Source organism: Oncorhynchus kisutch, unplaced genomic scaffold (assembly GCF_002021735.2).
Source record: "Oncorhynchus kisutch isolate 150728-3 unplaced genomic scaffold, Okis_V2 Okis03b-Okis08b_hom, whole genome shotgun sequence".
Taxonomy (NCBI): domain Eukaryota; kingdom Metazoa; phylum Chordata; class Actinopteri; order Salmoniformes; family Salmonidae; genus Oncorhynchus; species Oncorhynchus kisutch.
In genome coordinates, this window is record NW_022261980.1 from 9,021,792 (window position 1) to 9,043,670 (window position 21,879).

General features: G+C 45.8%; 1 protein-coding gene across 2 annotated transcripts in view; it reads right to left on the reverse strand.

The window, feature by feature from the left end:
* LOC116359595 (uveal autoantigen with coiled-coil domains and ankyrin repeats protein) overlaps positions 1 to 21,879 on the reverse strand; it is a 73,608-nt gene that overhangs the window by 19,988 nt on the left and 31,741 nt on the right. The window contains exons 1-5 of one of the 2 annotated variants that reach the window (XM_031812459.1): positions 13,817 to 14,423; positions 11,959 to 12,089; positions 5,958 to 6,046; positions 4,140 to 4,204; positions 1,644 to 1,701 (exon numbers count right to left, since the gene is read on the reverse strand). In XM_031812459.1, the coding sequence (XP_031668319.1) occupies positions 1,644 to 1,701; positions 4,140 to 4,204; positions 5,958 to 6,046; positions 11,959 to 12,089; positions 13,817 to 13,852 (379 nt within the window). In that variant the 5' untranslated portion in view covers positions 13,853 to 14,423. Of the gene's footprint in view, positions 1 to 1,643; positions 1,702 to 4,139; positions 4,205 to 5,957; positions 6,047 to 11,958; positions 12,090 to 13,816; positions 14,424 to 21,879 lie in introns of those variants that run through there. The other variant, XM_031812458.1, reaches the window with a different exon arrangement.

A 21,879-nucleotide genomic window follows, 5' to 3' on the forward strand; every position in this document is an offset into this window, starting at 1 on the left:
TAGTAATGAGCACAGAGCTCAGTACGGGACTGGTATAGTAATGAGCACAGAGCTCAGTACGGGACTGGTATAGTAATGAGCACAGAGCTCAGTACAGGACTGGTATAGTAATGAACACAGAGCTCAGTACAGGACTGGTATAGTAATGAACACAGAGCTCAGTACGGGACTAGTATAGTAATGAACACAGAGCTCAGTACAGGACTGGTATAGTAATGAACACAGAGCTCAGTACAGGACTGGTATAGTAATGAACACAGAGCTCAGTACGGGACTGGTATAGTAATGAGAAATGAATCCTGTGCAGCAGGCATTCACCCTGGCACGTTTACATCTCGCATGCAGAGGTACGGTAAGGATAAACATGTGGCAACAGGTGAATCTATATGTGATTCCAATGTACTGGAGGTTGTTGTTGTACAGCACTACAAAGAGACAGAATGGGGTGTTTGTGTTCATATTTGCCTTAAAGGACTTTGTTCAGCTCATATTGAGCTCCTGTAGTATTGACAGGTCATTTCTATATCAGAGCAAATAATCTCTTCAAGCATCGGAAGTGGAGAACATTCAAGAAAATCTGATCATATTACTGAAGAGCAGACGTGTTAATCTATCGTGTTCCTATCAATCTATCAGGATACTATCATTCTATCAGAATTGTATCAATCTATCATGTTCCTATCAATATATCAGGATACTATCATTCTATCGTGTTCCTATCATTATATCATGTTCCTATCATTCTATCAGGATTGTATCATTCTATCATGTTCCTATCAATCTACCAGGATACTATCATTCTATCATGTTCCTATCATTATATCATGTTCCTATCAATCTATCGGGATACTATCATTCTATCATGTTCCTATCATTCTATCATGTTCCTATCATTCTATCGTGTTCCTATCATTCTATCATGTTCCTATCATTCTATCAGAATTGTATCAATCTATCATGTTCCTATCAATCTATCAGGATACTATCATTCGATCATGTTCCTATCATTATATCATGTTCCTATCATTCTATCAGGATTGTATCATTCTATCAATATATCATGTTCCTATCAATCTATCAGGATACTATCATTCTATCATGTTCCTATCAATCTATCATGTCCCTATCAAACTATTATGTTCCTAGCAATCCATCAGGATCCCATCATGCTCCTATCAATCTATCAGGATCCTATCATTCCATCATGTTCCTATCAATCTATCAGGATCCTATCATTCCATCATGTTCCTATCAATCTATCAGGATTATGTCAGGATTCTATTATTCTATCATGTTCCGATCATTCCATCATGTTCCTATCATTCTATCAATCTATCATATTCCTATCAATCTACCAAGAACCTATCATGTTCCTATCAATCTCTCAGGAACCTATCAATCTATCAGGAACCTATCAATCTATCAGGAACCTGTCATGATAGTATGTGAAGTGAATGTCGTACAGTGTAATACTGCATTGGGTCATCAATCGTCAATTCAAAGCACATCTATGTACCGACATCTGTCTGCCAGTGTTCATTAGGATCTCTTGGGCAGCTCATTACACCAGATTAGAGAAAGTAGAGAAGTAAAAGGCATCTACTGTAATGACAGAGGAGAGGAGGATCCAAACTGTTTCTCACCAGCGTCGTGTAGAGCGGTCCTTCCCTGCAAGTCCACATTCCCCACAGGACAGTTGTGCTGCAAAACCACACAAATAATCCTCAAATGTAATACGCCTCTTAAATACCTGAGCCACTCACCCTGACAAAACTCTTCTTACATTTCTGCTTGCATCTCTCAAAAGAACACTCTGTGGGAGCAATCCATTAGGTCTATTAATATACAACAGGATGGCAACATTCAGGGGAGAAATGTTTTGGTATAGCTTTTCTATACAACGAGTCATTTCAATCCCGTCCGAGTCCCGACTTTGAGGATGGCATCAAAGTGACAGAATCTTCCTGGCATCTGCATCTCCAATTGGATGAGTCTCTGCAGCAGAGTCACGTAAGGCTATCAACATAGTGTTCACTGTGATATCATCTCACACAGACATAGACAGTCAGTCAGACAGAGGCTGATAATAATGCTGTAGCATTGACAGCCAAGAGAGCTGTTTAAGGCTCAATGCCAACAGCAGGCCTTTAAGGTCTCCTAGCTCAGGCCTTCTCAGGGCCCACTAGAAAAACCCTGCTCTCTCTAGCAACAAGGTCCCAAAACGAGTAGCCAGGTCAGATAACAGGTACGGGAGGGGTTGGGGGGCATGGAATTCTACACCTCTAGTGGGGGTCGGGGGGCAAGTAGGATTTTCCCCTCGGCCCGGGAGTTGGGTTGCTATGTCAAGCGCGATGACGGCATGGTTTGCGAGAGGGCAGCCTTGTCAACACGACCAACACCACCGCTGGTAAGCTGCCATTCCTTTCAGGGGGGCGGCACTTAATGTGGCCGGTGGCTTGTTTGAACACGGGGCCTTATTGTAAACACATAAATTAATAGCAACTCAACAGACTGCTACTGTTGCCCTATCAGGGGCTACTGTTGCCATATTATCAGGGGCTATGCCAAACAAAAACAGCGTTCTTCAACAACCATTCAGCCTACAATTGCACAATTTAGTCATTGTAAACAGATCAAATATATTTCAAACATGTTTCAATATCACTGCAGCTGATGTCTGGCGAGTAAAACCAACAAAGATTTTATTCCTCAAAGAACTGAGAGAGAAGTATTGGTAATGCACCTTGAACATTATGGACCGGTTTCCAAGACATGTATAGTACACCACATGGCCAAAAGTATTTGGACACCTGCTCATCAAACATCTCATTCCAAATCATGGGCATTAATATGGTGTTTTGCTGCTATAATAGCCTCCACTCTTCTGGGAAGGCTTTCCACTAGATGCCGGAACATTGCTGTGGGCATTGGTTCCATTCAGCCACAAGAGCATTAGTGAGGTTGAGCACAGATTTTGGGCGATTAGGCCTGGCTCCCAGTCAGCATTCCAATTCATCCCAAAGGTGTTTGATGGGGTTGAGGTCAGGGCTCTGTGCAGGCCAGTAAAGTTATTCCACACCGATCGACTAAACATTTCTGTATGGACCTTACTTGTACACAGGGGCATTATCATGCTGAAACTTCCCAAAATGTTGCCACAAAGTTGGAAGCACAGAGTTATCTAGAATGTCTTTGTATGCTGTAGCGTTAAGATTTCCCTTCACTGGAACTAAGGGCCCAAACCATGAATAACAGTCCCAGACCATTATTTATCCTCCACCCTCTCCACCAGTTGTCACTATGCATTCAGGCAGGTAGCGTTCTCTCTTGGCATCCACCAAACCTAGATTATGTCCGCCGGACTGACAGATGGTGAAGTGTGATTCATCACTCCAGAGAACGTGTTTCCACTGCTCCAGAGTCCAATGGCGGCGAGCTTTACACCACTCCAGCTGACGCTTGGCATTGCGTGTGCGTGCGGCTGCTCGGCCATGGAAACCCATTTCATTAAGTTCCCGAAAAACAGTTATTGTGCCGACATTGCTTCCAGAGGCAGCTTGGAACTTGGTAGGGAGAAAGAGGACAGGTGATTTTTAGGCGATGTGTGCTTCAGCACTCGACAGTCCTTCTGTGAGCTTGTGTTGCCTACCACTTCGCAGCTGAGCTGTTGTTGATCTTAGATTTTTCCACTTCACAATAACAGCAGTTACAGTTGACCAAGGCAGCTCTAGCAAAGCAGAAATATGATAAACTAACTTGTGGAAAGGTGGCATCCTATGACGATACCACGATGAAATTCAAATAGCTCAAAGAACTCTTCAAATACGGGAAACTATTGCCAATGTTTGTCTATGGAGGTTGCATGACTACGCACTCTATTTTATACACCTGTCAGCAACGGTGTGGCCGAAATAGCTGAATCCACTCATTTGAAAGGGTGTCCACATACTTTTAGTAATTTTGGTAATTTTGGTATTTTAGTCCCGGACTAGATTTAATCTGAAACCACCCCTGACACCTGGCAACTAATCCCCAAAAGTACATGTTGCGGCACATTTTGGTCAGATATCCGTTTCATGATGCACAGATAACACAGGTAAGTTCATGTGAATGGAGGCCGTTGTTTTAAGTGACTGTACCTGCAATAGCTTCTGCACACAAAGCGACTGGCCATTTCTGGAAGCTAGATGAAGGGCGTTTTTACCTGTAAGAAAACAAGTCAGGAGATCAGCAACACACTAAATCAATATCTTCCATAATCTACACTGAACAAAAATATAAACGCAACATGTCATGTGTTGGTCCCATGTTTCATGAGGTGAAATAAAACATCCCAGAAATGTTCCATACGCACAAAAATATTATTTCTCTCAAATGATTTGCACAAATTTGGTTATATCCCTCTTAGTGAGCATTTCTCCTTTGCCAAGATAATCCATCCACCTGGCAGATGTGGCATATCAAGAAGCTGAATTAACAGCATGATCATTACACAGGTGTACCTTGTGCTGGGGACAATAAAGGGCCACTAACATGTGCAGTTTTGTCACACAATGTCACAGATGTCTCATGTTTTGAGGCAGTGTACAATTAGTATGCTGACTGCAGGAATGTCCATCAGAACGGTTGCCAGATAATTGACATCGTTTTAGATAATTATGCAGTACGTCCAATTGGCCTCACAACCGCAGACCACGTGTATGGCATTGTGCGGGCCAGCGGTTTGCTGATATCAACATTGTGAACAGAGTGCCCCATGGTGGCAGTGGAGTTCTGGTATGGACGGGTATAAACTACAGACAACGAACACAATTGCATTTTATCAATGGCAATTTGAAAGGACAAAAATACAGTGATGAGATCCTGAGATATCTGTCACTAATAGATGCATATCTGTATTCCCAGTCAAGTGAAATCCATAGATTAGGGCCTAATTAATTTATTTAAATGGACTGATTTCCTCATATGAACTGTAACTCAGTAAAATCAATGAAATTGTTGCATGTTGCCTTTATATTTTTGTTCAGTATATTTGTGTTCTGGAAGAGGCTGTCTTAAATCGACATCCGCGTCCCTTAGAAAGATTTCACCAAAGATGGGCTTGGTGGAAACGCTCTCCTATGGACTGTTCTGTAGCGCACCATGCATAGGTGCTTGCAATGCCAGGGTTATGGGGGAGCAGTACAAAAATGTATTTACTCACTACTGTAAGTCTCTCTGGATAAGAGCATCTGCTAAATGACTAACATGTAAGTCTCTCTGGATAAGAGCATCTGCTAAATGACTAACATGTAAGTCTCTCTGGATAAGAGCATCTGCTAAATGACTAACATGTAAGTCTCTCTGGATAAGAGCATCTGCTAAATGACTAACATGTAAGTCTCTCTGGAAAAGAGAGTCTACTAAATGACAAACATGTAAGTCTCTCTGGATAAGAGCATCTGCTAAATGACTAACATGTAAGTCTTTCTGGATAAGAGTGTCTGCTAAATGACTAACATGTAAGTCTCTCTGGATAAGAGCGTCTGCTAAATGACAAACATGTAAGTCTCTCTGGATAAGAGCATCTGCTAAATGACTAACATGTGAGTCTCTCTGGATAAGAGCGTCTGCTAAATGACTAACATGTTAGTCTCTCTGGATAAGAGCGTCTGCTAAATGACTAACATGTTAGTCTCTCTGGATAAGAGCGTCTGCTAAATGACTAACATGTTAGTCTCTCTGGATAAGAGCGTCTGCTAAATGACTAACATGTAAGTCTCTCTGGATAAGAGCGTCTGCTAAATGACTAACATGTAAGTCTCTGGATAAGAGCATCTGCTAAATGACTAATATGTAAGTCTCTCTGGATAAGAGCGTCTGCTAAATGACTAACATGTAAGTCTCTCTGGATAAGAGTGTCTGCTAAATGACTAACATGTAAATGTATAACCATGAACTTCATGTCTTTCTCTCACCGGTGGCATCGGTGGCCGTGAGGTCAACGCTGTGGCCCAGGATGAGATTGAGACAGTCCAGGTGGCCCCTGGTTGCAGAGAGGTGGAACCTGCGTTGAGAGATGGAGAGAGCGTGTGAAGGGAGGGAAAGCGCAGTAGGTCGGGGGTACGAGCAGGTTTGGAGACGCTTGGAGAAGGGTGAAGTGAAAGAGTGTTTTATGGAGCCAGAGAAAAGAACTCTGTAAATTGATGCTGGCTAACCCTATCGGCTAGATCAGCATTCTGGGTGCAGAAACCTTAGACCCGTAAAAACTATGAGGCAGCAGGACGACAAGTTCTTGAAGAGCATTTTCACATTAGACACAAAATGGGATCCAACAACCCATAAGGGATTGTTAAGGCAGCGAAGCTATCAAATACCCGTCATGATCATCATCGCGAAAAGGATAATATCTACACTACTGCAAACATGACTAACACTGTTTAGCTTATAATCCCTGGCCCTCTATTCTCCCGTTTAATCCCTGGCCCTCTATTCTCCCGTTTAATCCCTGGCCCTCTATTCTCCCGTTTAATCCCTGGCCCTCTATTCTCCCGTTTAATCCCTGGCCCTCTATTCTCCCGTTTAATCCCTGGCCCTCTATTCTCCCGTTTAATCCCTGGCCCTCTATTCTCCCGTTTAATCCCTGGCCCTCTATTCTCCCGTTTAATCCCTGGCCCTCTAATCTCCCGTTTAATCCCTGGCCCTCTTTTCTCCTGTTAAATCCCTGATCCTCTTTTCTCCCTGATTCTCTATTCTCCCGTTTCCCCTCCCTTTTAAGGTCCTCCATCTTTGTCACTTAAATCTTCAACAAATATCCCCCTTAACATCCCTGGGTTTGTTTGAACAACCTAAACCCTGGATTAGTTGGTCACTTGTTAGCCACTCTTAACACATCGACCGTGTCCCTCTTCCTGACCCACATCCATCAGTTTCCCCAGCCATGCCCCGGCCCCACACATACAGGAAAAACATCTGTTTGTAAACCAATACGCCTCACAGCCCGCAACTTGTTTATGCATTAACCTTGAAGGATCCTCCAAGGAGACAGGCGTCCTGACACCTCGTCTCAGGCGCCGTTATTAAAAGCTGCGTTGATGGCGCTTGAGAAACTCAGTCTGCAGCCGGAGACCTTGAACCCGGGGCCTGTAAGCCATATATATGCCTGCAGCGCTGTGGATAACCGGTGACACGCCAACTAAGCACAACATTAGTCTTGTTGGACAAATGGATTCAGGAATCTGTTTGAATAACTAAACTGTTGCCATGTCACAACAATGCTATTGGGATCTAGAAGGGATGCTTTGGGAGGGCGGCGTTTTGTTCTTTGAGAATCAGAAGCTTCAGTATGTACTGCATGGTGAAAAGAGGTTTCAGTATGTACTGCATGGCGAGAAGAGGTTTCAGTATGTACTGCATGGTGAGAAGAGGTTTCAGTATGTACTGCATGGTGAGAAGAGGTTTCAGTATGCACTGCATAGCGAGAAGAGGTTTCAGTATGCACTGCATAGCGAGAAGAGGTTTCAGTATGTACTGCATGGCGAAAAGAGGTTTCAGTATGCACTGCATGGTGAGAAGAGGTTTCAGTATGCACTGCATGGTGAGAAGAGGTTTTAGTATGCGCTGTATGGTGAGAAGAGGTTTCGGTATGCACTGCATGGTGAGAAGAGGTTTCAGTATGCACTGCATGGTGAGAAGAGGTTTCAGTATGTACTGTATGGTTGTTTTGCATTAGGTGGACGTGTGAGATGTGATAAATGCCAAAAATAACTTTGTATAAACTTTATAATCGTCTGAACTTGCAAAAGTAGATGATAGAATGGCTGTAACACAGTTCCACATGGTCATAGCCTCTATTGCCTACTGTATACACTGACTTGCACTTTGACTTGCAGGACCACTGCTTGTGTAACTGGCCTTCTAGAACTCTCCTCTGAATGCTGCTCAAGTAAAACAGGGCTTCGATTGTATCAATCCTCCTCACATTAAGCAGTGAGTATAATGACCTATTCAAACCCATCTGGGATCCTGGGATTGTTCAAAGTATAACTGACAGGCTGACATTTTCTGTATGTGGACTGGAGGAGGAGGGTGAAGGAGGTCAAGACGAAAATAACTGCAGACTTAAACATAATGACATGAAAGGTGCCAAGTGCCAAACTTGTCTGATGGGAGAAATGGCACAGGAAATCAAATAATAGAAACTCACAAAAGCACAGAAGAAGAAGATGTCGTTTTAATGGAGGCTCTGAGCTTTAATTTGACCTGCGGTGGCTTTTTGTTTAGATTGATAGAATGACAGGTCTCGCTCTCTTTCTACCACTCCTTTTAGCTGTCCCTCTCTCACTCTTTCACTATCCCTTTGTCCAGAGTAATTATGCGGATTTAGATTTGATCTGAGAGAAAACGGCCCGTCTGTGTGTGTGTGTGTGTGGGGGGGGGGGGGGGAGACATTAACTCAGTGTGAGACACCAGACACCGGGTCATTAACGAGATCACAGACATGTCATTTCATCTTGGCACCAGATGGCTCCTTAAGTGTCTTTCAGCTCCGTCCGTCCAGTCTACACAGGATATGGAGGCTGTGTTTATCCCGAGACGGACAGAGTAGAGAGGATCATGTGGGCTGGTATAGGACCCGTTTCTATATCCATTCCTGCACATTTTAGTTTTAGCCCAGCTGATTTAATGAGGCCTAATCAAGGTGTAGGTGATTAGGTGACTAGTTGAAATCAGTTGTGTTAGCGCTGGGCTAGAACAAACGCACACACCATGAGACCGTTCAGGAATGGATTGAGAAACACTGCCCAATGGCATAAAAAAACTACAGAAATCAATATCCCCAGCTCCATACAATCAAGGAACCACCACTCACTGAACTCCAGCTGGAGCTGAGGCCCTTCCACCTGCGCTAACACTTAATCAGCTATCACAAGTGCAAATGACTGGGAGCAGTAGTTAACGCTAGGCTAGCCCACTTCATCAGGGGCAGTAGTTAACGCTAGCCCGCCTCACCAGGGGCAGTAGTTAACGCTAGGCTAGCCCGCCTCATCAGGGGCAGTAGTTAACGCTGGGCTAGCCCGCCTCATCAGGGGCAGTAGTTAACGCTAGCCCGCCTCACCAGGGGCAGTAGTTAACGCTAGGCTAGCCCGCCTCATCAGGGGCAGTAGTTAACGCTGGGCTAGCCCGCCTCATCAGGGGCAGTAGTTAACGCTAGGCTAGCCCGCCTCACCAGGTGCAGTAGCTAAGGCTAGGCTAGCCCGCTTCATCAGGGGCAGTAGTTAACGCTAGGCTAGCCCGCCTCACCAGGGGCAGTAGTTAACGCTAGGCTAGCCCGCCTCACCAGGGGCAGTAGCTAAGGCTAGTCTAGCCCACTTCATCAGGGGCAGTAGTTAACTCTAGGCTAGCCCGCCGCATCAGGGGCAGTAGTTAACGCTAGGCTAGCCCGTCTCACCAGGGGCAGTAGCTAAGGCTAGGCTAGCCCACTTCATCAGGGGCAGTAGTTAAGGCTAGGCTAGCCTACATCATGAGCGTGTGCAATGTGGAGATACAGCCACACTATTTGTTCAGCTGTGGATCTCTGCACTCGTTAGAGGTGATATCATTAGATCAACACTGGGGAGCCTAATCCAGGAAACTAAATTACACATCAGGGATTATAAAAACACACTAAATTAAAGATGAGGGATTATACCCAGTAATTAAACCTCCCCATGGGGCAGAACAGGCAGACCATGATTACTGTCCAGCATCGTCCTCCAGTGGCTTTGAGGTCTGTCTGGAGACAGAAGTGATCACACACAAGGATGGTATGTTGTGTGGCCCAGTTCATATATTATGACGTTATTAGGGTTAAGAGTTGCAGGTTCGAACCCCCGAGCTGACTAAGAGCGTCTGTTAAATGACTAAAATGTAAATGTTATGTATGGCCCAGGTTATATATTAGGATGTTATGTATGGCCCAGGTTATACATTAGGATGTTATGTATGGGCCAGGTTATATATTAGGATGCTATGTATGGCCCAGGTTATACATTAGGATGTTATGTATGGCCCAGGTTATACATTAGGATGTTATGTATGGCCCAGGTTATACATTAGGATGTTATGTATGGCCCAGGTTATACATTAGGATGTTATGTATGGCCCAGGTTATATATAGGGATGCTATGTATGGCCCAGGTTATATATTAGGATGTTATGTATGGCCCAGGTTATACATTAGGATGTTATGTATGGCCCAGGTTATACATTAGGATGTTATGCGTGGCCCAGGTTATATATTAGGATGTTATGTATGGGCCAGGTTATACATTAGGATGTTATGCATGGCCCAGGTTATACATTAGAACTAAAGCTAAGCTGAATCAACAGATGGTTGTGACCAGTGAGCTGGGGTTTCCTTATTCTCCAGTTTATGTGATGGACGCAGTTTGACACAGAACTGGTTCTGTTCTCGCCACGGTTGTCTTTAAGCCAACAACATTGAAGGTGACCAGTGAGCATCGTGTGTCAGGACAGTGCTTAGTACAACAAGCTCCAGTTCCTCGCTGTAATGCAGGGTGGCGTCTTCCACGCCAGCCAGACGCACTTGATTTAGCCCTGAGAAATTCCAGCACCTTATTATGAGACAAGCCCTTCTCTCCTTGGTGTGTGCGCGTGCGCAAGTGAATGTGTGTACGTGTGCAAGTGTGTGTGCTCGCACGAGTGTGTATGTGTGCACGAGTGTGTATGTGTGCACGAGTGTGTATGTGTGCACGAGTGTGTCACAGACACTGGTGTGGGAGAATTTCATACACTACTGAAAATACTCAGCCCCACAGCTTCTGAAATGTCCAGTTCTCTCCATCGAGGTCGCAACAAAGCCGGGGCTCAAAACGAACCTGAAGCATGGATCAGAGACAGGCGACTACTTCACATAGCTGGAATTAAGCCGAGGGGGACTAGCTACCTAAAACACCAGCGTTGGAATCTGGTTACATTTATGTCAGGCAGGAAAACAATTCTGACTTAACAGCTTTTATATAGACCTTCCAGTGGTGGATGGGTGACATTCTTAGAGGACACATAACCGATCCAATATTGCCGGTGGTGAGCCATCCAAAAAGAACTATTCTAAAAAAGGTCCCAGCATTTTAAATCCTAAAATACTGGCCATCCCGACTTCATCCACCCACCATTCTAGATAAAATACTAGTTTACTCTTGACAACCTGACCCTTGAATTACAGCATGTTCCCCAACTGTCATTGTGTATCATAAACATCAACTGTGGCTCAAATCTGTTTGCTCTGAGTCACTTCCTGGCCAGAGTGACAGCCGCTCCAGGCCAGTAAGATCAAGCAGTGTGTGACATACAGTTTACCACAGAGTTCTCTGAACTCTCTACTGGCACAGTCGACTGGATGTGTGTGTATCTAGCTATACAGAGGGGAGACTTGGTGTTTGAATGTGGCTTCACAAGCCTCTCCAACATGGGGACTGGCATGGAGGACAACTGATATCTATGATCTCAGAACAGGGTGGGAGAGGGGTGAGAAGGGAGACGTGAGAGAGGGGGGTGGGGAGGCGAGCGGCGAGAGGCGAGCAGTGAGAGGGGAGCGGAGAGAGGGGAGAGGAGAGGCGAGCGGCGAGAGGAGAGAGGCCAGCATCTGACCATATGCTGAATAACATTATCTAGTACTACAACAGTTCTCAGCTCTGTTTTCAACTGTTAGAAGTTAATAAGTGAACCAGACAAGTATGTTGGCATTCCTAGCAGTTTGAAGGAGACTAGTGCTATTTACTATGCTTGGAATGAGAGACCGTTTGCATTGCCAGACATGTCGCGCTATTGGTTGAGACAACTTATTGTGTGGGATAGTGTAGTGCTTACTGGTCCATATGTTCCTGTGGGACTGTGTGTGTCTGTAGACTTCTGTATACACGTGTATGCATGTGTTCATGCATGGATGCAGTGTTTGTGTGAGCACACGTTACTCACGCGGATCGTCCCTCCATGTCCAGCTTAGTGGGGATGATGCCCTTCTTGCTGAGCACGGCCGCCACCTTGTCCACCTCGCCCCGTTCCACCGCCTTCATCAGCCGGTCGTCATACTTGTTCCAGTCTGTGTTCTGGGAGAGAGAGAGGGCACAACGTCAACACAACACAGATACCTCGCCTTTACAACATACGGGTCAGGGAAACTCATTCTCACCACGGTCATCACTTTGTCATAATTCAAGGAGTCTGGACAGATCAACATTTCAATCATAACTTTTAGAATTCCCAGAGGGACTATAGACTGGATTGAGGTTAGCCTCAATGATTTATGCCAAGATAGTGCGGTTCCATTCTGAAGCAAAGCATTTCTGAGAGTGCCTGGACACAGAGCATGGGAACGGCTAGTTCTTCTGCAAGAAAGGACCCCTCTTGGACAGAACACAGGCACTGGAGTAGAGGGATCCAAGAAAACAGAAAGCTGTGGCTAAAGCCTGCATAGAGACCGAGAAAGGACAGTTCTCTGCCTGTTCCTGGATACAACAACACGTAAACACACATCACAAAGGAATTTGTAAAAATAAATAAATAAATAAACCCACCAAACTGCAACAGGACGCTGTGTCTGTGCGCTCACTCAACTCACACTGGCTGGCAAAGATATATATATTGCAGATAGATGATAGGCCTATTTTGCATTCAATTTGTCTCCCTCCAACATTAAGCGTCAACATGTACCTAATACATATTAGTATTATCAGAATGCAAGTTCAAAACTAAAAACGTAAAGAATGGAACTTGATAACGAGTTAAAACAGGCCACTGTGCCTCTGGGTTGATGAAGGAATTCTCCTGGGGAATGTAGGGCAGATTCACAGAGTTCCTTTAGGTTTGTGAGAGAAGAAGAAGCTGTAAGTCACAGCTCACTCCTTCCTGCTGTTTCAACACCATGCTTACTCAGTATTCAGGAACCACAGTGGCTAGGTCCTAACCCAGCCCCAGTAGCTAGGTCCTAGCCCAGCCCCAGTAGCTAGGTCCTAGCCCAGCCCCAGTAGCTAGGTCCTAACCCAGCCCCAGTAGCTAGGTCCTAACCCAGCCCCAGTAGCTAGGTCCTAACCCAGCCCCAGTAGCTAGGTCCTAACCCAACGCCAGTAGCTAGGTCCTAATCCAACGCCAGTAGCTAGGTCCTAACCCAACCCCAGTAGCTAGGTCCTAACCCAACCACAGTAGCTAGGTCCTAACACAACCCCAGTAGCTAGGTCCTAACACAACCCCAGTAGCTAGGTCCCACCCCAACCACAGTAGCTAAGTCCTAACCCAACCACAGTAGCTTGGTCCTAACCCAACCACAGTAGCTAGGTTCCAACCCAACCACAGTAGCTAGGTCCCAACCCAACCACAGTAGCTAGGTCCCAACCCAACCACAGTAGCTAGGGCCCAACCCAACCACAGTAGCTAGGTCCCAACCCAACCACAGTAGCTAGGTCCCAACCCAAAACCAGTAGCTAGGTCCCAACCCAAAACCAGTAGCTAGGTCCTAACCCAACCCCAGTAGCTAGGTCCTAACCCAACCACAGTAGTTAGGTCCTAACCCAACCACAGTAGTTAGGTCCTAACCCAACCACAGTAGTTAGGTCCTAACCCAACCACAGTAGTTAGGTCCTAAGCCAACCACAGTAGCTAGGTCCTAACCCAACCACAGTAGTTAGGTCCTAACCCAACCACAGTAGTTAGGTCCTAACCCAACCACAGTAGTTAGGTCCTAACCCAACCACAGTAGTTAGGTCCCAATGGCCTCAGGATACTTTTAACAAGTGTCATTAGAAATGCCCTTACTCTCTAAAAGAACAAGAATACCTACAAAGTACATGGAGGTGCATTTCAGCCAGCGACTCATGTTGAGAGAGGGGGACTGGTCCTTGCAGAGTGCCGCTGCAAACACCGCCACTGTTCCGGTAGAACGACAAACAAACAAAAACAAAAGTTTTCCCCTTCTGGGAAGTGCTGTTAAGGCACTCTGCCAGCCCGTGTGAGTTTAGTGAGCGGACAGACGGAGCGTCCCGTTGCAGCTTGGTGGGTCGTCTTTCAGAGCTCTCCAGCGACGTCGCTTGCTGTTGCTGCCAGAGCCTCTCGGTCTCAAAGCGTTACGGAGAAGTTCCTAAAAGTTTTTCTGGCACTCCCAGGCTCTGTCTGTGAGTTCATCACCCCACTGTGCACAGCACAGGGTAGGAGGAGAAGAAATAGAAAAAGGGGGTGGGGATGGAGGAGGAGGTGTGGAGGAGCAGTAGGACCAGCCCTGCCAGCCCTGGGACCAGCCCCGGCCAGCTACTGCAGCTCCTCCTCTGGGGAACAGCCTCTCGGCTACAGCCTGGATCTCTTCAATCTCTCTTTAACTACTCTCTTTCACTTTGTATTCTGCTTCTCTCTCTTAGTTGTTCTTCTTGTCTCCTCTCCTCCCATCCAGTCTCCTCTCCTCTCCTCCAGTCCGGTCTACTCTCCTCCAGTCCGGTCTACTCTCCTCCAGTCCGGTCTACTCTCCTCCAGTCCGGTCTACTCTCCTCCAGTCCGGTCTACTCTCCTCCAGTCCGGTCTACTCTCCTCCAGTCCGGTCTACTCTCCCTTTCTATACAGTCTTCTCTTAGCAGACTGTCATCTAGTTTTTGTGCAGTAGGAGTTCCTCTCTTGGTCTCTCTTTCAGTCTGGGGTGTACAGCGTCTTCTACCCAGTTAATGGCAAGGTCAGCCAGCCCCCAAGGTGTAAATATGGGATCTCTCTCTCTCTGGTTCTAAAATTATCCCCGGCTCCTGTGGTAAACAGCGGCTAGTGCAGACAGCACCAGCAGACAGGTTACCTCTTTATTTGTTACCCTCCAACCTTTCTCCAATGACTGATAGGAAGACAGGGGCTAAGAATACATTCTGAGCATGCCTGCTCTGAGAGCAGTACCGTCGGTGTCCTGTCCATCCTGCACAGCACAGCAGCACCCCGACTGAAACAAGGCCAGCCAAGGAGGAGCCTTGCTGCTAGCATCCCCACCGTTATCCCACATCCCCAAATATTAACCTATGATGTGGAGAAGGGGATTATTGTTGCACATTGGAGCTGGTCCTGGCACGGACCCCTGAGGTTCCCCGACGTTCAGGGACCTTGTTAAACAGTCTATATACTCATTCTGTATGTGTGTCTGTGTGCGCAGAGGTGCTGATCCCACCACACGGTAGCAGGATTAGGTGTCACAGTCTTTTACAAATCAACTGTCTGGGATTGCAGGCTCCCCTTAAACCCTCCACCCCAACTGTCATTACTACCTTGGTGGTAAACATCGCACTGGGCCGTCTATTAACAATGGAATACGTCAACTTGTATTATTTGCGAGGTGAAAAAGAATGAGGTCAGAAGAGAGAGAGAGAGAGAAAGGAGGGGGACGCGTTTAATTTACACACACTGCGTCAGCTCGGTGGGGGCTCGGGTTACGACCCGCTGCCAGACTGGCGTTAGCAGAGTGGCCGTGATATTCCGCAAACATGCGAAAAGGCCCGTCCGCATGACACGTCATATGAAGGACCGGGTGTCTTCTTTCTAAAACTGCTGGGGCCTGCATGGAGACAAAGGCACCAAAATGGAACCTGGGTTGACAAACTGAGTGCAGTGGCCCTCACACCTAAATATCTATATGGGTGTGTCTGGGTTGTTTTGTTTGGACTGGATACATGAGTCGGGTTTAGAACACCACGTATATAGTGTTGAACATGACTTCATGGGGTAGCGAATAAATCTGCTCTCAATATAGTGCCTGTAAGACAAGAGCTGGAGAATCATTTTTATGCTTTAGGGAGTGAATTGTAAAATATCAATGCAATTTTCAAGTAAATGTTGATCATTAATTGATGGATTTAATAGTTTTTTTAATTAAATGGAGCGTTAATGTTAATTAATCTAAGAACATGCACCAACTTGAGGCACTATTAGGCTCCGTGCAGGCTCCACTGTGATTCTCCATCACATCTTCCCGAGGTCCTGGACTGTCCGTATCGGCAGGCCGTAGCTCATCCCAACACCCTCATCATATCCATGTTCCTCTTAGCTAATGGCCTGTAATGTCCTGTCAGATGAAATGGCCAGCAGTAAATACCCAGCCTTTTCCCCCCTCTCTCTCCCCCTCACCATGTGTGAGTGAGAGGAGCCAAGAGGAGGAGGTCAGGGCGTCAGGCAGTGAAGTGGAGCCAGGACTTTACTGCTGGGTGTCCTCGGGCCAAGCCACAGACAGGTTGACAACACTAAGGCCACAGCACCCCCTGGCAGTGATGGGATAACAGACATCTTTAATGAGACAGGAGGGAGAGGGAGAGAAACAGAGATAAAGCGAGGGTGACGGAGCGTAAGAGGGAGAGAGAAGGAGAGATCCAAGGTCCTGACACCTAGTACCGACCAATATCCCTCAACACAGAAATGAAAACAGGCACCATGGTAACAGACACCGCCCTGTTACCTCCCAGTGTCTTATAGATATTCCATTCATCATTACAGACACAAACAGAACCTACATGCCATCTGAATGTCTCACCAGGGCTGATACAGTGAGGCAGTATCCACTGACAGAAGAAGCCCCAGACTACAGCTAGGAGAGCTGGTGATAGTCCTAATGTACTGAAAACAAGCTCAGATAGCAGTTAGAGCTCCTAGCTACAGTGCAATACAGGCAGAGAGACTGACTCATGCTGTAGTGGACGATAGAGACGGGGACTCAGGGAGGAAACTAAGACTAACACTGAACAAAACTAAGTGCCAGCCACTTTGCCAACCAGACTGTTTACCCAGGTCGTGAGGTGCCCAAGAAAACAATCACAGTCCGAGCCAGTGGTGGAAGGATATCCTGTTAATGAGTGGACATCAAAAAGCATTCTGCTCGGTCACATAGCTCTGAAACAGAAACACTCTGGTCAGAATGGTGTAAATTAAAAATGGCTGCCATAAACTGACTGACAACCACTGATTGAAAAACTGATGTTGTTGATTCAAGGAGAGACATTGTTGAGTTCTTGGAAAGTGCACACGAACACACACACGGTTAATCCGGGGGCCTGAGGGAGAGAAACGTAGAGCCTCTGTTAGCAGTAGCAGCTGTGGCCTCTTAACCCCCTTCCTCACCATTGTGGGGTCGTCAGTGTTAGCCATTAACGCGGTGAACAGCCATTATATTTTAGAGACACAGGGCAGACTGACTGGTGATTAGGGGGGAGCTGGGCGATGGTGTAATGGTCAGATTATTTACAGGCTGAGTGACACCATGGGGAGGGACAGAGAGAAAGGGAGGAAAACAGAGAGGTCAGAGGGGAATATTAGGTGTCTGTCGTTACGGCAAATTGATGCTTTAATTAGCAAGGATGATGTACCACTGACGACCTGAGCTAAAAGTAGGGGTGTGAACGTTAAAAAGTTTAAACGAAATTAAACCGAAAAACTGTTAATTATTTACGTAGAAGCAAAAAGTAACAACTAAGAGCTTTGAAGTGACTCAACTGTTGATGCCCTGGCAACCACGCTGTGACCAGCATGAAGCCAAGCCATACACATGGCAAGATACTGTGTGTGACTGTGTGAAAGACGAGTGTTGCATCTCCCTTATCTCAATATCCTAGCCTATTCATTGATTGTTATTTCTTTACTGAAGTTGTGACACATTGCAAACCAAGAAATTGCGAGATACAGCATTCCATTGCGAGATACAGTATTTGATTGCTGATAGATATGACTAGTGCACTATTCTGACTGTCTGCCTGGTGGCCAACCTGCCTGGTCATGTCTAGGTGGGATACAGCATTTGATTGCTGATAGATATGACTAGTGCACTATTCTGACTGTCTGCCTGGTGGCCAACCTGCCTGGTCATGTCTAGGTGGGATACAGTATTTGATTGCTGATAGATATGACTAGTGCACTATTCTGACTGTCTGCCTGGTGGCCAACCTGCCTGGTCATGTCTAGGTGGGATACAGTATTTGATTGCTGATAGATATGACTAGTGCACTATTCGGACTGTCTGCCTGGTGGCCAACCTGCCTGGTCATGTCTAGGTGGGATACAGTATTTGATTGCTGATAGATATGACTAGTGCACTATTCTGACTGTCTGCCTGGTGGCCAACCTGCCTGGTCATGTCTAGGTGGGATACAGTATTTGATTGCTGATAGATATGACTAGTGCACTATTCTGACTGTCTGCCTGGTGGCCAACCTGCCTGGTCATGTCTAGGTGGGATACAGTATTTGATTGCTGATAGATATGACTAGTGCACTATTCTGACTGTCTGCCTGGTGGCCAACCTGCATATACTGTGTCCCTCCGCTCAGTCCCTCGATAGCTCGCTATGAAAGATGCGAGTGTTTGTGTTCTCAGACAGGACACTCGCTGGGCAGAGAGGTGACCGTCTCAGACAGACAGGAAACACCCCCCTGTGATGAGTGACAGCTGAAGAGGCCCAACCCTCCCCATTCTGCCCTACTCTCACCCCGTAACATGAGGGAGGGGGGGGTCAGATGGGTCAGGTGTACACTGTGTCCTCTTCACTATCACTAAAACAAAAGTCATGTTACTTAGGTCATAGTTATGGTTGGGATGTTGCAGGATGACACAACCCAACACTGTCTGGTTTTCAAGCAGTTTAACCCCTTCAACAACCCGAGATTAGCCTACATCCAAGCAGTTTAACCCCTTCAACAACCAGAGATTAGCCTACATCCAAGCAGTTTAACCCCTTCAACAACCAGAGATTAGCCTACATCCAAGCAGCTTAACCCCTTCAACAACCAGAGATTAGCCTACATCCAAGCAGCTTAACCCCTTCAACAACCAGAGATTAGCCTACATCCAAGCAGTTTAACCCCTTCAACAACCAGAGATTAGCCTACATCCAAGCAGTTTAACCCCTTCAACAACCAGAGATTAGCCTACATCCAAATGTTGAACACATCTCTAAGGACTTGTACTGATACTGGGTCTCTAAGGACTTGTACTGATACTGGGTCTCTAAGGACTTGTACTGATACTGGGTCTCTAAGGACTTGTACTGATACTGGGTCTCTAAGGACTTGTACTGATACTGGGTCTCTAAGGACTTGTACTGATACTGGGTCTCTAAGGACTTGTACTGATACTGGGTCTCTAAGGACTTGTACTGATACTGGGTCTCTAAGGACTTGTACTGATACTGGGTCTCTAAGGACTTGTACTGATACTGGGTCTCTAAGGACTTGTACTGATACTGGGTCTCTAAGGACTTGTACTGATACTGGGTCTCTAAGGACTTGTACTGATACTGGGTCTCTAAGGACTTGTACTAATACTGGGTCTCTAAGGACTTGTACTGATACTGGGTCTCTAAGGACTTGTACTGATACTGGGTCTCTAAGGACTTGTACTGATACTGGGTCTCTAAGGACTTGTACTGATACTGGGTCTCTAAGGACTTGTACTGATACTGGGTCTCTAAGGACTTGTACTGATACTGGGTCTCTAAGGACTTGTACTGATACTGGGTCTCTAAGGACTTGTACTGATACTGGGTCTCTAAGGACTTGTACTGATACTGGGTCTCTAAGGACTTGTACTGATACTGGGTCTCTAAGGACTTGTACTGATACTGGGTCTCTAAGGACTTGTACTGATACTGGGTCTCTAAGGACTTGTACTGATACTGGGTCTCTAAGGACTTGTACTGATACTGGGTCTCTAAGGACTTGTACTGATACTGGGTCTCTAAGGACTTGTACTGATACTGGGTCTCTAAGGACTTGTACTGATACTGGGTCTCTAAGGACTTGTACTGATACTGGGTCTCTAAGGACTTGTACTGATACTGGGTCTCTAAGGACTTGTACTGATACTGGGTCTCTAAGGACTTGTACTGATACTGGGTCTCTAAGGACTTGTACTGATTCTGGGTCTCTAAGGACCTGTACTGATTCTGGGTCTCTAAGGACTTGTACTGATACTGGGTCTCTAAGGACTTGTACTGATACTGGGTCTCTAAGGACTTGTACTGATACTGGGTCTCTAAGGACTTGTACTGATACTGGGTCTCTAAGGACTTGTACTGATACTGGGTCTCTAAGGACTTGTACTGATACTGGGTCTCTAAGGACTTGTACTGATTCTGGGAGCTGAGGACTTGTACTGATACTGGGTCTCTAAGGACTTGTACTGATACTGGGAGCTGAGGATGTTATCACCAAGATAACAGTAGGCATAAAGGCAAATTCCAATTAGAATCCAGAATAAAAAGAGAGAAAGTGATTTGGGTCATAACAGACAAGAACATGGAACTATCACTCTGTCCTCCTGAGACATTGGGTCATAACAGACAAGAACATGGAACTATCACTCTGTCCTCCTGAGACAGTGGGTCATAACAGACAAGAACATGGAACTATCACTCTGTCCTCCTGAGACATTGGGTCATAACAGACAAGAACATGGAACTATCACTCTGTCCTCGTGAAACATTGGGTCATAACAGAGACAAGAACATGGAACTATGACTCTGTCCTCCTGAGACATTGGGTCATAACAGAGACAAGAACATGGAACTATGACTCTGTCCTCCTGAGACATTGGGTCATAACAGAGACAAGAACATGGAACTATCACTCTGTCCTCCTGAGACATTCGGTCATAACAGAGACAAGAACATGGAACTATCACTCTGTCCTCCTGAGACATTGGGTCATAACAGAGACAAGAACATGGAACTATCACTCTGTCCTCGTGAGACATTGGGTCATAACAGACAAGAACATGGAACTATCACTCCGTCCTCCTGAGACTTGGGTCATAGCAGAGACAAGAACATGGAACTATCACTCTGTCCTCCTGAGACATTGGGTCATAACAGAGACAAGAACATGGAACTATCACTCTGTCCTCCTCCTGGTCAATCTGTCTGATAGACACCAAAGACACATGGCAGTATCTGGACAACAGAGGCTAAACTCTCCCCTTACTCCCAAATCTAAAACCGGCAGACATGGGGGTCAGAAAGTAGTGCCAAATAAAATCTCCCATTTCAAAACAATTCCGGTTGTGGAAATTCCTGGGATGTTTGAGAAAGCATTGCGGTGACCTCGGCTTGTTCTCTTTTTCCTTCATATGGACCTGAAAGGGGAGGAAAAAATAACAGCAGCGCCTGACAGCGACATCACTCGCACATTGCAATTCTATTCGCTGCAATAACAGGGTCCCTGGCGGAGGTATTAAAAAACTGTCTGGCTTATTGGTATTGGCTGGCGGGGGCCCGTATTGTCCCAGCTGGGCCTGATGACATGGAGATAGAGGGCGTTTAGACTTGCTCTGCTGCTGCCTGGTTGCTGATTTGGCTGCTATAAATGGGGAACAGAGGTCACTGACTCAGCAGACATGTTTTTATTATTATTAGCAACATAAACATTGTCCTGGATTGTTAGGTCCTAGTAACATAAACATTGTCCTGGATTGTTAGGTCCTAGTAACATAAACATTGTCCTGGATTGTTAGGTCCTAGTAATATAAACATTGTCCTGGATTGTTAGGTCCTAGTAACATAAACATTGTACTGTATTGTTAGGCCCTAGTAACAAACATTGTACTGTATTGTTAGGTCCTAGTAACATAAACATTGTACTGTATTGTTAGGCCCTAGTAACAAACATTGTACTGTATTGTTAGGTCCTAGTAACATAAACATTGTACTGTATTGTTAGGCCCTAGTAACAAACATTGTACTGTATTGTTAGGTCCTAGTAACATAACCATTGTACTGGAGTGTTAGGTCCTAGTAACATAAACATTGTACTGGAGTGTTAGGTCCTACTAACAAACATTGTACTGTATTGTTAGGTCCTATGTCCATATGAGGGCAGCGTGACACCACACTCACTGGAGAGATCAGTC